Source organism: Schizosaccharomyces octosporus, assembly GCF_000150505.1.
Source record: "Schizosaccharomyces octosporus yFS286 unplaced genomic scaffold supercont6.3, whole genome shotgun sequence".
Classification (NCBI taxonomy): domain Eukaryota; kingdom Fungi; phylum Ascomycota; class Schizosaccharomycetes; order Schizosaccharomycetales; family Schizosaccharomycetaceae; genus Schizosaccharomyces; species Schizosaccharomyces octosporus.
The window spans coordinates 1,820,379-1,840,769 of NW_013185621.1; the positions used below are offsets into that span (position 1 = coordinate 1,820,379).

Sequence of the window (20,391 nt, forward strand, 5' to 3'; positions counted from 1 at the left end):
AGCTTTTCTTCAATTATGGCACTCAGAAGGTACACCTAAATCAACGTAAATTTAATAATGTTGAAATGAATCTGAGGGAAAATCGTTCACCTTACTAAAACTAAATCACGGAGGAAAAAAATTGAGAGTAATTAACCAGACAGACCTTGAAATTCGATCTGCCATTAGTTGCAAGAGGAAGTATATCCATCGTAAGTTCTCATAAGCATTATTTTACTTAAACTCTATAAATGTAATTATTTAATTTAAATATTTTATCTTGTCATCTTATAATCAAATTCCTTAGTATATTTCAATTATTTTCAATGTTGAAAGGATACGTTATATAACTAACTAGAAATTTTTACAAACTTTATCCTTCTTTATCCAATTTTCCCTCTGTTTCTTGTTCATTATCGGAACCTGTATCAACAATAGACGAAGTATTCGACAAAGAAGCTTGCGATGGCTTTGATGCGAGCTCACGGTTACTTGAATCTTTGGACGGACGACACACATGAATAATTTTTGATATAATTTCTTTTCGAGTAATGTTTATAGTTTTGTTTTTCGCTGACCCTTCATGCGCTTGCGTTGAGTTCTTCTCATCTAAACTTCTCACGAAATTAGGATCTGAAGACAAAGTTGTCGACGAAGTTTTTCCATAAAGATTGATAAAGCAATCTATTAAGAAATCATCTAGCTTTGTTGTAGGATACAGACCATTGTTCAATTTTCGTAGTTCGTATACTTGCATCAGTAATGACAACTGCTGCTCACCAAGATTCAAAACTTTTTCGTAAATGACATTAAACTCACTGATCGGCATTAACTCTCTTTGCTCTTCTTTAAGTTCAACGATCGAGTGACTGTCACGTAAGTCATTAATATATTTGTTCATAATATCAAGCCAGATGTTTCGATGATCATATATTGAAGGAGAGGACCTTCTAAACCGCCTCATAAACTGTAGTAAATTCGCATCATCATTTGTTTTGTAAAGTAATGAAATGAAAAACTTACTATAGACGGTACCATAATAGAAATATCGGCCTGGCCGCTCATAATAGGTCCTCCAAATATTTACCAAAGACTTTCCTGACGACTTGAACGATATAAGCTTTTCCATTTCCTTTTTAGCCTCTTCGAATTGCTCTAGATAGTCCAATAACTTAGCTATTCTATATGTTGGTCGATGCTGCCATGATTGTTTGTCAACGGAACGTAGCTCTTGAATTGCTGAAAGAATTTGATTTAGTACCAAACGGGAATCCAAATTATCCGTATGTTCATATGCAGCTACGAATTCTGAATTATTTTTAGGTGGAAATTGTATTCTCGTAAGATATTGGAATACAACCTTAGTAGGAATAAGATTTTCAATAACAGCTTTACTCAGATTGGAAAGCAATGCATAATGAGGTTCTAAAAGCAATGTTTGCTGAGAGCCACTTCCTCCCTTTTTAGGTGCAACCTTGGTAGCTTCCTCAAAGTACTCTAGAGCAGTAGCCATATCTCCCAATTTACGTAATGACTTAGCTAACATAATCGCAACTTTCCAATCTTTCTTCAAACTGAACGACTTTGAGAAGAAGTCAGCAGCAATCGCTATAGCTTGTTTTGAAGTAACAGCTTTTAAAGGCACGCTGAACAATCCCGAGCTACCACTAATGACTCGACTCTCTAAGGAATGAAAAGCACTCATTTCCAGAGGAGGACGGGCAATTGAGTAAAAGCACGCTCCATAATCGAAGTACAATTGCGATTTATAAGAGTCATCTGCAATAGGATCCAACGAAACAGCCATAAAAAAGCAAAGTAAACCCTTTCTTTGATAATCTGTAATTTGTTCTTCATCCATTCCAATCAAATCCGCACTCCAAGATAGTTCTTCATCAGCCAAAGCTAAATAAAGCACTGCAGAAGTATACCATGAATCCTGCCGGAAAGGATTTATATACAAATCCATGAGAGCATAAGTAACTGCCTTGTTCAATTCCTTTATGCACCTGGTACCCTTTAGTCTCGCTCTGTAATAACCAAGCAATACTTGAGCTTGAGAATAGTACATGTTACGAAGTGTATCATTAACATGCTTGGACGACACTTCTTGTAATTTTAATAAATTCCGACCGATTAACGAGAATTTCACATGTTTCGCAGTGATATCTGTTTCCAAATAATTGTTTATAGAAGACTTGTTAAAATATATATCAATAACCTCTTCATTAGGAGGCCCAATTTTGTCGCATATTGTTTCAAATGCATGCTTTTGATCCGATCGGGGCATAATCCAACCATGGGAACGCTTTACGGCAAAACCTAAAACAAAAGGTACCAAAGCAATGGCGTCTTCACGAGAGAAGTCTCTCTTATGAGTCTGGTGGTCTTGAGGAAGATAGTATTCGCTACCAATCATCAGGCCAAAACGGCAAAACACGCACTGAAGTATTTCATTTTCGTTTTCCCATAGATCCAATTTCAGACATTCTGTCTGGGATAACTCCAAAAAAGAGCCACCCGCAAAACCGCAATAACCCCGAAATGAGAACTGTGAATGAATTAGAGTTAGAATATTAGGTAGCACTTTTTTAGGTTCGAATTTTACAGTTGAATCCTGCAACAATCTCGTACAGAGCTTGTAAAATATACACCACGAACTTATTATAGTATCTTTGACATCTTGACCATACGAATCAAAGTCAAGACTTGCTGGTTTTGGAATTCTATCATCAGCTATATCATCATCTATTCCAGCAAATACGGAGAAAAGCTTCAGATAAATGATGATGACTTTTATATTGTCAAGAGTGACTTTAAAGGAAAGTCCGCTTAACAATTCGGGGTTTTTCCAAATGACATGCCATATCGATTGCAAAAGGTTAGAAATTAATTTCAGCATTCCAAGTAATTCAGCCTTTCGGCGGTCGACATTTTGGGTACTGAAAGGCACAGAACAAAGTCGTTTAAGAACAAGTCTTAATGGATAAAAAGAGCATAATATAGATTCATAAGGCCGATTAGCTGAATTGAACGCTTCTCTAAGTAAGCCCCAAAGATGAATTTGGAACTCCGTGGAAGTCTTTACTAAAAACTGGGATATTAAATACGACTGGTTGTCATTTGAAACAGAATTTTCAAATAGCAAAACTGGCTCCAAGTTCTCTATTACTGCGTTGTAATCGAGTAACTTCGTATTTACAAAGAGTATGTTAAAGAATTCAATAGTTTGTAATTTTGATAATTCAAAATCGATCACATCAATGTTTATGTCAGGCATGCAATGGCTGTTCAAAAGTTCAAAGGAGATATGATTTTGTATGAGAATACTTTTTATCTTCAAGAAAGTTTCGACAATGGAATCATTAGGAGATCCTAACAATCTTAATAGTAGATTACGGGCCCATTCGAACCTGATTTTCAACTGGATGAAGGGTTCGGTGGAATTATATTCAGAATGGAAACACAAAACTTCACCACTCAGTAACTTCCAACGTATGCACCTTCTTTTCTTACTTTCAAGATTGATAGTAGAATTTTCGTTCCGTGCAATCTCATTCTTCGCGTTTATTTTTAATTCTTGAAAGTAATCATCTAAAAAGATTTCGAAAAGTGATTGAGCACATGGTAATGTATGATTGTCTCCTATACTTTGTTTAACAACGGAATATAACAAGTCTTCTACTTTAATAGCGGTTTCTGTCAGCTTAGATTTGAAACCTTTACCCCAACATTGCCGCATGTACAAAGGAACTCCAACTTCATCGTCTACGGGTTCTAACATCACGCGGACGAAAAAAGCTGCGATTTCAGATGGGACCATTCTCCTGCTGTTGATATTGAAAATCAATTTAGCTAAAAAATCTCTTGAGGTCTCCATGTGTTCTAATCTGTGAGAACTTTGCATTGCTAAGTCAAATAGCATCATCTGAGAGAAAGCGCCGTTTGCAGACATGTCAGTTATGCTGGTATCACTGACATTGTCCTGACTTGGAAAGTTAATAAGTAATTGTCGATAATCATCAAAGAGATCTTTGTAAGGATCAAAGATGCCATCGAAAGTAAAGGACTCTGTTTGCGCTGAACTTCCGGTTGTCATTGAAGCTTTTATGTCTTCAAGTATATTGAATATGGATAGGAAAAGATTCGTTTCTGATGAAGCACGAGGTTCACGACCGCGTGAACGTTTACTACTCCTAACTTCTGAATCATCGGCTGGTCTCTTAGGGCTTTTTGAAGTTGCCGATGGTAAAGGAGGAGGAACAATGTCATTAGCATAAATAGGATCCTGTTTAGTAAAAAGTCTGTATATTAAATCTTCAGTAACAACATTTTCGGATGATTCAGGCCATAGTTCCGAATCAGTAGAATCTAAGTCGTCGTCTAGTGATGCTAAATTAGGGGCGTTTATAAGGAATATGGTTGTAGAAGGGGTAGCATAAGAAGGCAAACGTTTTTCTACAAGCCGCAGCAGATTAAGTATTAAATCTAGAATCCCATGCAAAGATTCTTCTGGAAGAGAAATGGCTTTCACTTTGGCGGAAATATCAAGAGAACGACGACTAGAAGGGACAGTTGGTATGAAAGGGAAATGAGGGGGAAGTGTATACATAGTCAGCGTAAAAAAGTCAAGCTTAGGAATATCATTACGTTGGACATGAAATCGTTTCAATATTGAGCACAGCTTTTGTAAAGATGCTAGTTTTCCAGGGTTTAGCTCATCCGGTTTCATTAAAGATAATGCGGGATCAAAAGACTCATATCCCGTGTATAAGGAGGACTCGAGCGCAAATCTCAAAACTCTTGAGAGATGTAATTTTTCTGCAAGCTCAGCAACTTTTGTCCATAAATCAATATCATTGGGATCGCAAGCAAGAGCAATGGAAAAATCGTTTATAGCTTGGCGACATAAACTAATAACGTCTGCCTCAGAGGAAAATGGATACTTTTTGGAAAGGGCACTGGAGAAGAGAAACTCGCCATGATTTTTTCGAACAAGGTAATGTAGGAGTAAAAGAGCATTGTTTTTAGGCTTTCGTGATAGATGGGAAACATCGGGTTTACGGAGAAGCCGGAGATTGAGCAGTTCTTCATAGTTCTTGGAAGCGAGATCCCAGTCGTTCTCTTTTTGTGCAAGCAGGGCATTTTGATAAATTTGAAGCGCTTCTTCTATCCGAATTTCTAACGTGCGCTTTTCTTTATCTAGGTCTTCACCTGCTGCATTTAAAGGCGTGAAGGAAGCCATGTTGTGAATAGATGAACTTTAAAAAAACAAAAAAATATATGTGGATAGAAAAAGTAATGCTTATGCGGTTGCAATTTAAACACCCTTTTAATAGAACGAACGCATAAAAATCATAAACGTAAAGATTGTATATCCATGAAAACTGAAAGTGTTCATAAGATTTATGAACAATAAGCCAAAAGGACAATAAGAAACAGAATATTTTTCAACAAAATGGCAAAGTAAAAGTGTCGTACTTCCTAACAAGTTGCCAAAGGTCAAAAGAAACTTCAATAATAGATAAAAAGCAAAAAAAAAAAAAAAAAAAAAAAAAAAGAAGCTGAATCGGAAAAAGCAAAGAAAAAGTAAGACTAGTGATCGGTCAATAAAAAGTGTCCAAGTATAATAGGTAGTTAAATAACCAAACTTTTTTCAAACAAAACAATAAAAATAACAGGTATTCAAACGAAAAAAAAAAAAATTACAAACTCTAAGAACCGTTTGCATAGGATAAGACAATGTACAGTGTAGTCGATTTTTTACAGACCAAGCATATGTCGGATGTTAAATAATGGTCTTGCTTAATTAAGTTCTGTAGACTTTGGGAAAGACCAAAAAGAAAAGAGAACACTAAACAAAAAGAAACTGCTTTAGATGGAGACTTCTTTCCAACTGACTAGAACTTGGGGGATTTCGCTAACAATGAACGTTGTGTGTGTGGGTCTTATTACATAAAAATAAAAAGTTGGAGTCCATAGTGACGGGTCGTCTTTTGGCATGGAGGATGGTGTGGAGATATTGATTAAATATCTACTGATAATAGCTCTTTGAAGCCGATTCTTTTTAAGTCATTTTGCCGTTTCCCATTAGAATAGAAAGCACCTTGGGCGTATTGATGCAAGTCGAAGTATGGAACAGTAATTTGAAAGTAGTATACTGCGCTACGAATGGAAATAAGAATGAAACAATAAGAGAAAGTTCTAGAGAGAAGATAATACTGTTGCAAAATATTGAAGAAGCAGTCTACGATCATTATACGGTGGGTTGAAGCAATTCGTGAAAATAAAGCTTGAAGGTCAATCATAAAGTGTAACAGTTACACCGGTGTAGAAGAAGAAGAAAAAAAAAAAAAAAGAACACCGGCTACTAATGAACCGGTATACTAACGTTAATGAAGAGAAACGACTTTAAGCGTTGAAAATGTGTCTTTCCTTATTCAATTGGCTTCCTATCGATTTTTGCATCTACAATACGATTTAATGTTTTATTACCATTAATAACAACATAAACATGTAAAAACACAGCGTTTCATTCGTTGAAAGTCTCTTTACGTTCCTTATCCATAAATCGCAGAAAACTTGATGAATATGGATGTTTCCTGAGCGGAAAGCAAAAGAATCAAAGAAATAAAAAGTAAATGGTGATTGGGGAAAGAAAAGAAGATAAAAAAGATAGAGGCTGGATGTTTTTACCATTTACGAGAGAGCCAAAACAAGAATAGATAAAACGTTGCTCTCCCTTTCAATAAAGGTTAGGAAAAAACACAGATAGGAATCATCGTTGCAATCATCACCATAAATCTTCAACCAACATTCTTTCAAATTTACTTTTGTTGCTCGGCGTCACTCGATTGGTAAGTTTGAGTTGGTTCTTGGGTACCGTTCTTCCACTTGGCATAGACGAATTCCACGTTGTTAGAACCCTTAAGATCAGAACGTATTTCAGGCTTTAATGCCTGACGAACTGTTTGAGAGCAAATAGAAGCGTATTTTGAGTAGCTAGTTTTCAATGTTAGTATGATTGCCAGCTTTAGAGATTTTTTAATCACAAATCTTTTTCCAAATCTTCTTTCCCTATACTACTTACCTAAAGTTCTTTTTCCAAGCGAATGCCATTTCTAGTTCTGTTACAAAGTAGGAGATGGGGGATTGCAGGATTACTGCCTCCCGCTTCTCAGACGTGAGCGTCGAGTCTAGGGGAAGGGTATGACACTTTATTGGAAAACTTGAAAATCGCCTGTTCTTGTATCTTAAAGATGTGAGAGCATAGTAAAAGTTAATTTAGTTTTCTAAATATGTTCTCTTGTTACGATAGAGGACAACTGGTGCTTTACGGATGCTTCTCAATCGAGTTGTACTGACACGAAACTCAATGTCCAGGATGGTTTTAAGGTAATTCCATTTTCTATATAAGTTAATTAATTTAACTGACTCTTTTTTACTTCCCATCTTAATTCTCATCCGAAAGAATCAGGTAAATGTTATTTGCTTATTAATGCAACAGTTTTGTATCGTTATCTTAGATACCAACTATCCCGCTTCAGATCCTTGGGTATATACTGCTTTTTACTGTAACTCACTATTATACTTATCATGCTTCACTTCAATTCCTTATTTTAATTCAGATGCTCATTTGGCACTTTGACGTTTGCATTTTACACAGCCAGCTAGAAACTTAACAGAAACCAATCAGGGAACCATTGAATTTACGGTTCTTAAAGGAAAAGAGTATATGAGTGATTCATTTTTCAAAGATATTCCAGAGTACGTGATTGAAAGATATTGAAAGCGAACCAATGCATTCAAATCACTACTTATGCTAATGCACCTCGTAGGTTTCTCGAAACTCGCGTCAATGAGTCACTAGAGGCTCGCTCCAAGTCTCTTTCGCAATTCAAGGAGTTGGGGCCGGCTGATCACGTTCATACGACAAAGGTTGGCAGTCGAAATCCGTCAAAAGAGGTATGTGTCGGCTGTATAGCGAGTTCTTCTTGAATATACAAGTCTATGTGAACAGGATCTTTAATTGGATTCTTAGATGCCCATTTATGTGAAATGTTATAATTGTTGTGAACGGGGGATATGAAGCTCGTCTTGTATTTGGAGGAATTCATACTAACACAACTAGGTTGGAACGTATCATTTTGTTTCGGGAATCGATGCCTCTTCGTCTGCTTCTTTGGCTGCTTATCTGAATACTCTCTCGTATTCCTTAGACAAAAGTCAGCAATGGTTTACTAAGTCTCAAACCTGGTCTATAAGTCATAGTGTATATTGCTGTTATAATGCATTCTCTCGGTTGGACGTTCGTGTTGAGGCAAAAGTTCCTGGTGGTGTAGACACTTATGCGATCGATGAAAATGGACGAAAGCACAAAATGGATGTTCGCATGTGGGTTGAAACCTACATGTCATCCATACTTCGATCTTTGCTTTATTCCGATGAGCTCTACTCTCGTTTCACTGGCCATCGCAAGTTCAACCCTATACCCAATCCGGATAGTGAGCTTCGTTTTTTTGAAGCTTTCGAAGAACTTTTTCCCTTGGGACATATGCTGGGCTCTTCGCCCGAAATCCGCATACCCACAAACGTCAACAATCATTTAGTTCGAGGTTTCTTTATATACGTTCGTCAAAATTGCCGTTTTAGTGCCGCTCTAAATTCTTTAGAAAAATTGCATATCAATTCTCCTGAAGTATCCGTTCTTTTGGCTCAATTATACCTGTACATGGATCATGAAGTGCATGCTGTTCGTGTGTTGCACGAAGCCTTACAAAAACAAAGAATGTCTGCTGATTTACTCGTTGTTCAAGCAAGGTTCTTGGTTTCCAAAGAGCGTTATGACCTTGCTTTGACAAGTGCTAAGCGTGCCGTTCATGCCTCTCCATCTGAATTTTTACCGTGGATATGTTTGGCTGAAGTCTACCTTCATTTGGAAGACTTTGATTCTGCTTTGTTGGCCTTGAATTCTTGCCCTATGTACACTTATTATGAACGAGATGTGTACCCTATTCCTCCTCCTGCAAAGGCTCACCTTCCATTGCCTGTTGGCTTCCCTAAAGAGGAGCTTGAAGGTGAAAATGCAAATGGACGAACTGGTTCAGTGGACATGGTAGATCCTTACCTTGCACGTCTCCCTTCTCCAAGCCTGCGTGGTACCTTTGCAAGAGTTTATGAAGTATTAACTCTTATCTGCTCAAAGATTGGCTGGGATGAGCTCCTCCGAATTCGTTCCTCTGTTTTCGTTATGGAAGAAGAGTACCGATCGTTAAACAATAGTGGCAAACCTAACCCAGATGAGAAAGAGGATCCAACCACAGAGGAACCTTCAGTTAAGCAGAGAAATGACAATGAATCTCACTTGGATAAACCAGAGGCTATAATGACCAGCTCTACTCAGAACTTGAGCGTTCATAACAAGCGCTTATGTGAGCGATGGTTGGATAACCTTTTTATGGTATTGTATGAAGACTTACGTGTATTTACTATCTGGCGTGCTGAATATACGCATTTTAGGTCACAGGGATTGGTTTACCGTAAGTCTCCAATGGAATGGGAAATCTTGGGTGAAGTAGCTTTCCGACTACACCATCGCGTTGAAGCTGTTGAAGCTTTTTGTGCCTGTCTTGAAAATATGTTCTCGTTCAAAGCATGGAAAACCATGTTAATAATTTGTGCTGAGGATAATAATATTGAATTGGTACTGACTGCTATTGCTAAACTGACTCTTTCTAATTATCGCTGGTACCAAGAGTACTCTCCGTTCTTGTTAGAACATATAAAAAATAGAATTATGCAAGACGGTGCTTTGAAAATGAAAAGCATATTGGCTTCCACAAGATTGGATCCATATATCTTGAATTTGATTCACAAGCTTTATTTCGAATGGGCAATTGTTTTTCAGATCCCTGGACATGAATTATAATTTTCTTTGTAATGTTTTCCTCACCTTCTTTTCAATATCTGGTTTTGCGCGTTTAGACAGCCTTCTCTGTCTTATTGGGTTCTCAACGTTCCTTAATAAAGAAGTTGGTTAAGTAACTATACTGACCTTTACATTCCTTACGAAAGGTAAAATACATATATAATGAACAAATAACAAAACTTTTACTGCCTTAATAAACAATCTTCAGATACTTGGTATATTTTAAGATGTAAACAAGGTTTGCTTAAATCGATTAACAGACTATTATGTTACACTCTCTGGTTACTACGCTCATGAATAGAAATTCCAGTGAATTATAGGTATTTATTATGGATATATAAAAACCAAAATGTAAGATATCTGAAACTCAAGTAATCCAATCTGGCAATATGTAGCACAAAAGTAATGGAGTCTACGTGCTAATACATAGGAACCAATATTGAATAGAATAATTAAATAAATAAAATAAAGTCATAAACGTTAAAACGAAGGAGAAATTTTGTAGTCCCTAAATCTTGATCGTTATAAGAAAAGTGTAATGAAAGTATACCATTGCGGGAAATCGTGAGCTGCCCCATTGGGAAGCGATGACTCATATCAATTTTCACTCTAAAAAAAGTCTTATAACAGTTCGAGTTCGTAAGCAATAGTATGCTGTAAACTACTAAGCTCGTCTCGTATTTGCCGAAATATATATTCTCGGGCAGTACTCTGAGGAACCCGAAATTCGTAACAAGTACCCTTTTTCAGGATCAGCGCTATTTTAAGGTCTTCTCTTAATTCAACATCTTGTAGTTTTCGAAGAGGAAACTCTTTTGAACATCGTAAACTCTTTGATCGAACAAACATAACGCGTCGGTCAGTTAGAATAACAATCTTTTGACTCTTGATGACTATGTGCGCCCTATAGTATTCATTGAAGTATCGCCCATTGTCAAGATGTTTCAACCAATACTGGCCCAGAGCTTCTCTCAAATCAAACGGATGAACAACTCCGTCCTTGTGAACTAGCCTTGACATTCTTATTTTTTCAATGCTCCGTTCGTCAAATACTGTCGTTGTATTTCTGGCGCCTTCCGTGATACTTGATGCAAAATCAAAGAGACCTACGAGAGGCTTAGTAGTAACTCCAACCATACCTTTACCAAGACCTTTCATAAATCCTGGAACTCCATTTCTTCTTGCCCCTAAAACAGGCTGAAGAGCTAATCCACTAAGACCACTTCGAACTCCGGTGTAAAATGAAGTTGCACCAGCCGTAACCCCGTATAAAAGATGAACCGGCCGATTCCGTATACGTGCGGTTCGTCGACGAGTCTGAAACTTTTGATCCATGGTAATTACACTTAAACTTCTTGAAATTGTACCTGCTAGCTTTGTCACGGTGTCAGTTAAACCAAATATTGTTTTCTTAACAAAACTTGCAGTTCCTTTAGCAAACCCAATCCCAAGTTCATAAGATCCTTCATTTATAATAAATCCATGAAAAGGTTCGTAAAATATGTCAGCAAAACCCGATGTAATCGTGGTAAATAAGCCAACGGGATTTCCTAAGAAGTCAGCAGAGCCAACAATTTTGTGAACTTGAAAAAGCATCTCTTGTTCATAATGGTTCCTGACAAGCTCAAACAAACGTCGCAAAGATACATGAGCATTATCCATTATCAAAGCATTTAAACGAACAGGTGCATCATTAATGTTTCCAATCGCCATAGACAAAATATTTACAAAGAAGACAAAGGGGTTATGCGATGATACCGATGTGTTTGCATTGTTTATCCGCTCCGTTCTCACAAAAGACAAGTGAAGTTGACTTGGCTGCAAGTTGAGAATTTCAAAATACACCTTCATATCAGAACTAAATTCATTCGGTACACGTATACACAAGCTAGTGTCAAACATTATATCTTCTGACGACTTAAACGATTGAGGCATTGAATCTTTCATAAATTCAACCGCAGCAAATGCAAAGTCTTCGTCAATTTCAATAGAGAGTTCTTGCAGTAATATCGTAGCATATTTAACGTACATGATACCATAGGTATCGTTTTTCATCAAGGCTACCATAGAATGAAAAGTCGGGAGCAAAGAGTTATCGTTCATTGCTTCCTCCTGAGATAGAATGGTAGGATACACAAGTAAAGGATAAATACCTCCATACAACTGATTATCGGCTTGTATCCATCGGATATCCAGTTTGAAGGTTCGGAGAGTACTAGACTCAGTAAAAAAGAAATTAACACCATGAAAGGTTATGTAGGCTAGTTCTTGTGTGTTTCTACAAACAAGAGATATACCAATTCCTTCCATTATAAACTTAACGGATAAATCTATATAAGTGTCGGCTTGTTCTAAGCTGAAGTCCGTTTCTTCACAAGCTACCTTACTTGAAAGCTTTGGTTTCGCAACTACTGAAGCCATATCAGTGGGTTTTAGAATCAAAATTTTCGAAATACCACTTGCGATAATGTCTCTTGAAATATAAGTAGAAACACCAGATCCATCCTTTATTTTGAAAGGCGTTAAAGAGCCAATTTCTGCCAACGTCGTTACACACTTGTTTGAGCCACTATGCAAAACAATTTCCTTGGATAGCGAAGACGGATAATCCCAAGAATATTTAATTTCACTGTGTGAAGGCAAATTGTGTGTCTTTTGTTCGATAACTTGGCTCCGTTTTTTACTCTCTTCATCAACGATATTAACCTGTGAGAACTTAAAGTTTAGATTCGTCTCATTCCTTATATAAAATGGCCATGCTCCGTTTTCCTCTATGAAGTAAATGAAAATAGTCGCCCTATCTAAAGTAATCTCGGCCCTTATTAGCCTTTCACCTTCTATCGTAGGTAAACGAAGATATATGGAGCCAATTTCCTCAATACAAAATGGTGAAGACCATTCAAAAAAGTCATTACAGGAAACTCGGATCATTGGAGATGTCGCTTTTGTTATATACTTCAAAAAGTCTTCTTGATTGGGTTGAACCTCCATTGTACCTTCTTCATTAGGTTCAGCTATCGAGAGCATCCATCGGGTTTTATTAATTATCAGGAACCTTGATGCTATAGTGACAACTTTTGTATTTGAGTACCCATTAGGTCCTGTTTCAATAAATACACCAACTTTGTAAACAAGATCATGAAGGTACTTATGGGGAAGTTCGACTTCGAAGACACTGCCAATTGCGTCAAAGCTAATTGGCTCACTCCACTGTGAGTTATTACTTTGTAAACGGCACCGACGGCTACCATGATTTTTCCAATATGAAAAAAGACACGGAATTGCCTGGTCATTGCTACCCTCAGAAAGCTTAACAGAAGAAAATGCGAACTTTTTATATTCGCTTTTTGGACCAATGGCTAACGGCGTCCTAGTTTTATTAATCACAACGTATGGACTAAAAATTTCAATATGAAAAATTCCTGGGTAAACTTCAACATATTTCAAACCTAGCTTGACTTTTCTTCCGTCCTGAAGTGTCACTGTAAGGTATTTATCTCTTTCGTATACTTCCGGATTATTAGTAACAATGGTAGCAAATGAATTAGAAACAAGTTCAGAATTAGGCGTTTGGACTTGCAAAAGCAAAACATGAGACATGTCAACTGAATGAACGTAAGAGCATTTACCAACATCGACCTTCGATATCCAAGTTGAATTTGCTTCCTTATCGATGATTTTGACCTGAATATCAATGGGTAACAAATTTCTTAACTCTAGTAAAGCAGTTATGTTTATGTGCATGTATGGATAATGCGAAGCGATCTGCTTGTTTTTGTATTCTGCGTTCACTGCGAATCGACAAAAGGGAACTTTATCAGCCTGATGTAATTGGGAACACGAAAGTGTACTTTTCTTCTTCTCGGCTAAAAGTCTCCAATTTATAGGTTCTAATGACCAGGCATATCCAAATTCTGAAATTGGCCGTATATGAATAAGATTCTCGTAAGCGGCTTCAATAGGTAGATTACAGACCTCTTTTGGGGGGATCGTGTAAATCGGCGATTTCCTATGTCCATCCGAATCACACAAAATGATATCTACTTCCATCATACTTTCATTTTTCAATAATAAAGGAGACCTCAAAGAGATATGCTTAACATATTCTCTGCTTAAAGAAACATCAACGACTATATAATGCTTTACGGATGAACTTTCAGATATAAGTGGAAAGATATACTCTCCCACTTTGTTCACCTGTATACGTCGTAAAGTTTGAAAGGCGCCATTTTCAAAATGTATGCCTATGCATGATCTGTTTCCGTCTTGCTTCATGATATCTTGCATTTGCCGCCATTCTTCAAACTTCCAATCGGTTCCTTTTCCATCCTCTAATCTGCGCACGTAAGAATTATCACTTCCTTCATAATCGGCCCAAATACTCAAAGTATGTCCAGTATGATTATGAATACGGTATGGTGCATCTGTTTTAGATGAAGCCGGCAAATTCTCATTAATTCCTTTTGAAAACCCAAAATTTAGCGTTTCCAAGAGTTGAGAAGTTATTACCAGTTCTAATTTCTTCCTTGAGATTAAATAAAGAGCACTTTTAAAGGTAATAGGGTTTCGGGATAAATGAAACCCAAAAGCCCAAGGTTCTAAAAACGGCTCCCAATGGGAGTTAGCAAAATTATAAAAATTCATAAAAAGTTCCAAATGGGTATTCAAATTTAGTTCAGACGACCAGTCATTCAGATCAATTTTCAAGGGTTTTAAATTCAAATTTATAATCGGTAAATCGTGCAATTGACTAATCAAAAGGATCCGAATTCCATCTATCGTCAGGGAACATTCTTCTTTGCAAATCTTAATTCCAAAAAGTGAGCAAGAATTCGCAGTTGGAATATCCGTAAATATTTGATCATCCACTTCTTCTTCTTTCAAGTCTTCTCCCTCTTTAAGGGGCACCGCGTATAAAGCATAGTAGAAATTATAAACATCTTGTGACACTTTTTTTAACAATAACAAGTCTGGATACGTAGATCGAATTATCAGTGCTTCAAAATCCAATGATATGTTAGACATTACCTGCATATTGCTGGCTTTATGCAAGGAGTACGCAAATCGAAATCCAAACGGATCTACTAACTGAGTACTAACGTTCGACGTATTGTCCATTGTTTGAGCATTTAAAGTAACGTTATTTGCGGTTATAGCCAATATTGATTGTTGGGTTATCAATAGTTCACCAAAATTAACAGGAAGAATATATGGCACCGGGGCTTGTATGTCCTTAAAAAACAGAAGGGATAAATCAACGAATGTGATCCTGTAAAATAACGTACATTCTTCTATTTGGGTAGAGGCTTCTTTTGATACCAACGCTCTATTATTCAAAAACTTCAGTGTGTTTAAATAAGAGCGATGCCAATGAACGAAAATGGACCATAATGGATACAGATAGTCAAAGTTAGCGTATACCTTCGCCGAGTCCACTTCAATAATCAAGTTCGACTTTGGCATGGGGGTCACATAATTAAGTGAACCTATAAGAAGCGTGTGGTGTTCGTCAGGGTACTGAAAGGTTTTGTTTAAAATATGATGTTCTCTTCTATTAACATCATAAAATTGTATTTCGAAAATTGAAAACTCGGTATAATTACGACCATTTGCATACATATATTGCTCAGCTTGTAAATGAGAGAAATCCATGATAGTATGTAGAGCCATCAAATTAGTATGGTTTTCAAATACATCGTCAGTAAAAACATTATAGCGTATCTTTTGAAAGTTATAGAGTACAACTATCGAGAATTCATTAGAAGTCATCTCAGGTAAAGTCAATGCCCTAATCGTTCCATTCCTCGACAAGGCTGTCACTAGTTCATTCCTTAACTGTTTATCAGAATAATGTACATCCAGGTTTGTAAAGCCAGTAACAGCATTGTAAAATGACCACAAAAGTACATGATGAGGATCACACATATCCACCTCCAGATGGGGGGTTTTTGCATCTATTTGGAGAACACTAGAAAGAGTATTCAAATCCGTTGCGTAATTAAGATTGATCTTGAAATCAAAGTTTTTTGAAAGTTGTATTCGCTGCTTGACATTAGAAAGTGATGTAGAGACTTTAATTGCATTAATCTCCATTTTGGTCAGAGATTTCCTTTGATTATCGTCAACTTTTGGAGCTTCATTACTTATACAAAAGGAACCAACGTTAACAAAAATAGAAGACCTGACTTGTTCATTGGGAGAAACAATTCCCTCATAGACAATCGTAGGATTGCGTACATGAAATTCAGTTTTTGTGAAAGTACGGGTATTTTCTTTTCCATATAATTTATAATATAATTCATACTTAACAGAGTCATAAAGATCCTTTTGCTTTTTGTATTTCATGAAAAACCCGTACAGAGAATTAAAGTATTCCTCTACAAAAGTTAAGGTAACGGGACCTAGAGATAAATCTAAGCTCGAGTCTTGCTGTAGATCTCCATTTTTCTCCATGTTAACATCGTAGCTTTCATATTGCAAATTGCATAAATCCTCATTATCAATTGATAATATTTTTGAAGGGGTAGCGCAACCATCTAAGCAATTTAGAACCTCAGCTTTATAAAAATGAGCTTGAAGAGAAAACGAATTTCGGAATTCCATATATAGTTTCAGATTTTCCAGATTGAGTATGGAAAAGCTGACTTCTCTATCATACAAATAGATATTAACGCGATCAAGGCGCAAATTGGCATTCTCATTTATACTTGACTTTTCGACGTTTTGGTATTTATCGTCATTTGCTGCACCATTATCCGTTCCCTCAGTTACCTTATAAGCGTTATACAAAGGGGTGAATGTACATAAAATGTAATCATATATAAGTATAAAACCAGCAGGTACAACATTAAGACGTAAATCGGATATCGCAACGCCGATTGTAACCCTAACGCCTTCGTAAATTGGCTGTAACTCGGGTGAATCCTCATCAATGCTCGTATAACTAATGATAACCTTACCAGAGGCTTCATCAATAGCATCTGAAGATGGTTCCACCAGGACGTTATTGCATACTCCTGAAGGATACGTAAATTCTTTAATAGTCAAGTCCGTAAGAGTTACTAGAACATGATAGTCAAACTTTCGAACAACCAGCTCCACTGCAAAAGTAGTCGAAGCACGCATGATAGGAATTACTTTCTCGTTGAATCTCCAATACATGGAGCACACGGCACTATCAACAGTAAAGTAAAAGGCAAACACCTCTTGAGCTATAAACTCAACTATCCTTGTGTTCGTTAATTTATTTGAGAAATCTTGTGATGTTTGCTGAAAAGATTCTGAAGCATCATAAAACTCAGGGGGTTTGACTGCATCAAGAAATTGTTGAGTCGTAAATGGTATTTCCATAGCTGGAAAATCGGGTAGCAAATTACTCATCATATTGGTAAATACTTGATATTGATCATCGGTGAACATAATTTCGGCACTTTTCATATGACTGAACACGCGAAACTTGGTTAGGTTAGTAGCTTTCTGTAGAATGGATATCTCAAAACTAATATCCAAAGAACACTCCTTTAAAACGTGATAATCAGATTCTACTGACAAAGAGGACATCCCAACATCGTAGTTTGGAGCTATTAAACACCTCGTTTCATATAGTGAAATGACAAATCGATCGTACATTAAGTTTTTTAATTGTTCCATAAGTTCGGAATTGATCTGTTTGCTTTGCAGACAACGAAATTTCTCAATAAGTTGATCATCTACAAGCTGAGTATGAGCGACGATGCGACCGACATCGAGAAATAAAGTAGGGCTATCATAATCCGAACATTTTTGACGAACTACAATTAGAGGAGCCTGTAAGTCGATAGTCATATCTGCTGTCTTATGCTGTTCAAGTGCATAATCTAGGCTGGCTCTCGTTTGTCTAGCTAGATTCATAACCTTGGCAGCAGCTGAATAACTCCATTCCGTGACATGTTCGAGTTTCGTTCGAGATGGTAGAAAAAATTCAATAAGTCTCTCAACACAAGTTCGATTGTAAACTAAAATGAGGGTTCTAAGATGAACCAATAAGACCGAACTAGCCTTTGAGTCCAAAGAATAAGAATCGAATAAAAGGAAAAACAAATGTTCTCTATAATTTTCTGGTATTTTCGAATTACTTTCTTTAATACCATCGGAATCCTTGCAGAAAACAACTTTAGTAGGAGGGAAGTTAGGATTGGTAACCCCATCCAATACATCCAAATCCTGTAAGGAAACCTTTAGTTTAAAAGATCGTGGACGAACCAAGCATTCAGTTTCAAATCCTTCGAAGCGCTGTTGAATAATCATGCTATTCTTATTTTCAGACTTTGAAATTATTGAAAAGCTTCCTCTGTCAATGGAAATATTAAAGACGGCAATACAAGTATCCGGGTTCAGTGCAACGCTGTTAGGATAAACTTGTCCACTCCATTCTATAGAAGAAAAAAACTGTTTCTGTTCTTCTTCAGTGAACCTAGGAGTATCAGAAACATTATCTCGTGGTTTTCGAATATGTGCTGCTGCCCAATCAAACCAGCCTTGAATAGCAGATTTTTTTAACTTTAAATAATCAGGATTCTTTTCGTTTAGGAGGGAAGTATGAACACGGGACCGATATTTGAGAAGATCATAAATGTTCGTCCTCTGTTCAATTGTTTTCTGTAAATGAATTTCATCGCTATCAACTTCCTCATTTAAATATCTTCTACGGATTATATCCATATACAGTACACGATCATCACGACGAGATTTGAAATACTTCCAAGCCCATTGCTTCTGCTTTTGGTGGATGGAATCTTTAACAACTAGAGCAGTGTATCTAAACCAAGCAAGAGGATCATCCTTCGGGCTTACTTTGGGACGGAAGTGCACATATAGCTGTTGCCTCAACATAAGCTTGAAATAATCTATCATAGTTAAAAGACTATTAAATTCGGCATCACTTAGAGCAAAGGATATTTCGTCAATCGACAGAGTGCCCCGTAACTGCATAATCTGATCATCAGGATGTCGAAATAAAACAAAGTGACCGTTTACTGTCATTGGTTTTAATATATAATCAAATTTCGGAGATCGTATGCAATCGGGAATGGCTTGCCGTAATTTGGCAAAGATCTCTTCGGGAGAGCAAGTTCTAGGTATCATGCACTTATCTATATAATAAATAGAAACATAATCAACAAATAAATACTTGTGGATACAACTTTCGGGAAGGGGGTCAGAAGGTAATAAATAATCTTTAAAATCGTCGTCTGTAGAATGTAATCGTAGCGAATTCAGAGTAACCCCTAACGAAAAAGGGTGTTTGCAATCGCTTAAATCATCGTCATAATGCAAATGCACTCGGCCAACTGAAATCTCGAGATTAGCAGTTAACTTAGCAATCATAAACTCTAGGAGGGATTGTTTTTTACTGTTCGTCGTGGTAGTATTCGCATCATCAAGTGCTTCTCGAAAGTTTTTTCTTAATATTTCAAAACTATCAAGTTGTTCTTGCTTAAAAGCCTGGCGTGACTCTTTTAGTTCTTGTTCGGAAAATGAACTTTTTCCTTGAGGCCGAATTAATAGGTATATATCTTCAATTTTTACTTTTAAAGATTTTTTTTGTAAATCTGACCAAGGCATTTCTAAGTTGAAATTACCTATGAATCCTCTGGTGATTTTTATAGGTACACCCAATTTGTCCAACGCCTGACAAGATGGTTAGACAAACTACTTTTATATAAATCTCTTTCACTTACTTCTGGCTTAATTGCAAGATTTTGAAGACTTACATGTCCACCCCAGACACCGATATTCAGCTGTTTGGTGTCCAGGTTGTCCACATAGGAACCCAATATCTTGTTTAAGAGTCCTAATCAACCCATTAGTAGATATCCTCGGATTAATTTTTTAATTTAATGTTTATTATACCTGCTATTAGACCCTCTAACATCTTGATGGCACTCTCGGAAAGAAGTGCTAAAGCTTGGTTATCCTCTGTGTCATTACCCAAATAACAACAATGAGTGAGCGAGTTTACTTTACAAGATATTTACAATGCATGAATTTCTTATGCAAAATACGCTTTGATTAACTAATTGATGATTGCTATTTACAAAAAAATAAAAAGGAAAGCAAACATTTATATATTTGTTACGATGTAAGTAAATACACTACAAACGGGTCATGAATATACCATTAATAATTGGCAAAATAATTAATTATTGAAACGCAAACCGGTAGCAAAAAAGAAAATAATTCCATTAAAAAGATGAGTATTTCGTACCGCTGAAATATGTGAATGGTAAACACATATCTGTCAAGACAATATGCAATAGTTTGACGCTTTCCCAACTGATCTTCTTTATCCTTCGAAAACATGACAGCAATAAATAAAATATGTATTTCGAAGTTACTTTGAACATGCGAGATATTCAAAATACATACAAAGATAATCAATAATAATCCTTAACGGACTATCCGTGTACGAACTCTAAAGAGAATTGGTGAAAATTATATACAAA

The 20,391-nt window shown here is 36.6% G+C and overlaps 4 protein-coding genes across 4 annotated transcripts; 1 reads left to right on the top strand and 3 right to left on the bottom strand.

The window, feature by feature from the left end:
• Window positions 1-288: 288 nt before the first annotated feature.
• On the bottom strand, window positions 289-5,503 carry SOCG_01361 (HIRA interacting protein Hip3). Its single transcript, XM_013164316.1, has one exon. It carries the CDS (start codon window positions 5,222-5,224, stop codon window positions 353-355), a length of 4,872 nt encoding a protein of 1,623 aa, XP_013019770.1. The 5' UTR covers window positions 5,225-5,503; the 3' UTR covers window positions 289-352.
• A 1,303-nt stretch (window positions 5,504-6,806) lies between these two features.
• On the bottom strand, window positions 6,807-7,098 carry SOCG_01362 (F0-ATPase epsilon subunit; the record flags this gene model as incomplete). Its single annotated transcript, XM_013164317.1, has 2 exons — window positions 6,807-6,981; window positions 7,070-7,098. The coding sequence occupies 2 exons, from the start codon at window positions 7,096-7,098 to the stop codon at window positions 6,807-6,809; spliced, it is 204 nt and encodes a 67-aa protein (XP_013019771.1).
• A 552-nt stretch (window positions 7,099-7,650) lies between these two features.
• Window positions 7,651-10,253, top strand: SOCG_01363 (ChAPs family protein). Its single transcript, XM_013164318.1, has 3 exons — window positions 7,651-7,746; window positions 7,818-7,944; window positions 8,111-10,253. The coding sequence occupies exons 1-3, from the start codon at window positions 7,715-7,717 to the stop codon at window positions 9,905-9,907; spliced, it is 1,956 nt and encodes a 651-aa protein (XP_013019772.1). The 5' UTR covers window positions 7,651-7,714; the 3' UTR covers window positions 9,908-10,253.
• Window positions 10,232-19,863, bottom strand: SOCG_01364 (DUF1162 domain-containing protein). Its single transcript, XM_013164319.1, has 3 exons — window positions 19,799-19,863; window positions 19,627-19,739; window positions 10,232-19,576 (listed from the first exon to the last, which is right to left on the bottom strand). Exons 1-3 carry the CDS (start codon window positions 19,818-19,820, stop codon window positions 10,529-10,531), a joined length of 9,183 nt encoding a protein of 3,060 aa, XP_013019773.1. The 5' UTR covers window positions 19,821-19,863; the 3' UTR covers window positions 10,232-10,528.
• Window positions 19,864-20,391: the final 528 nt, after the last annotated feature.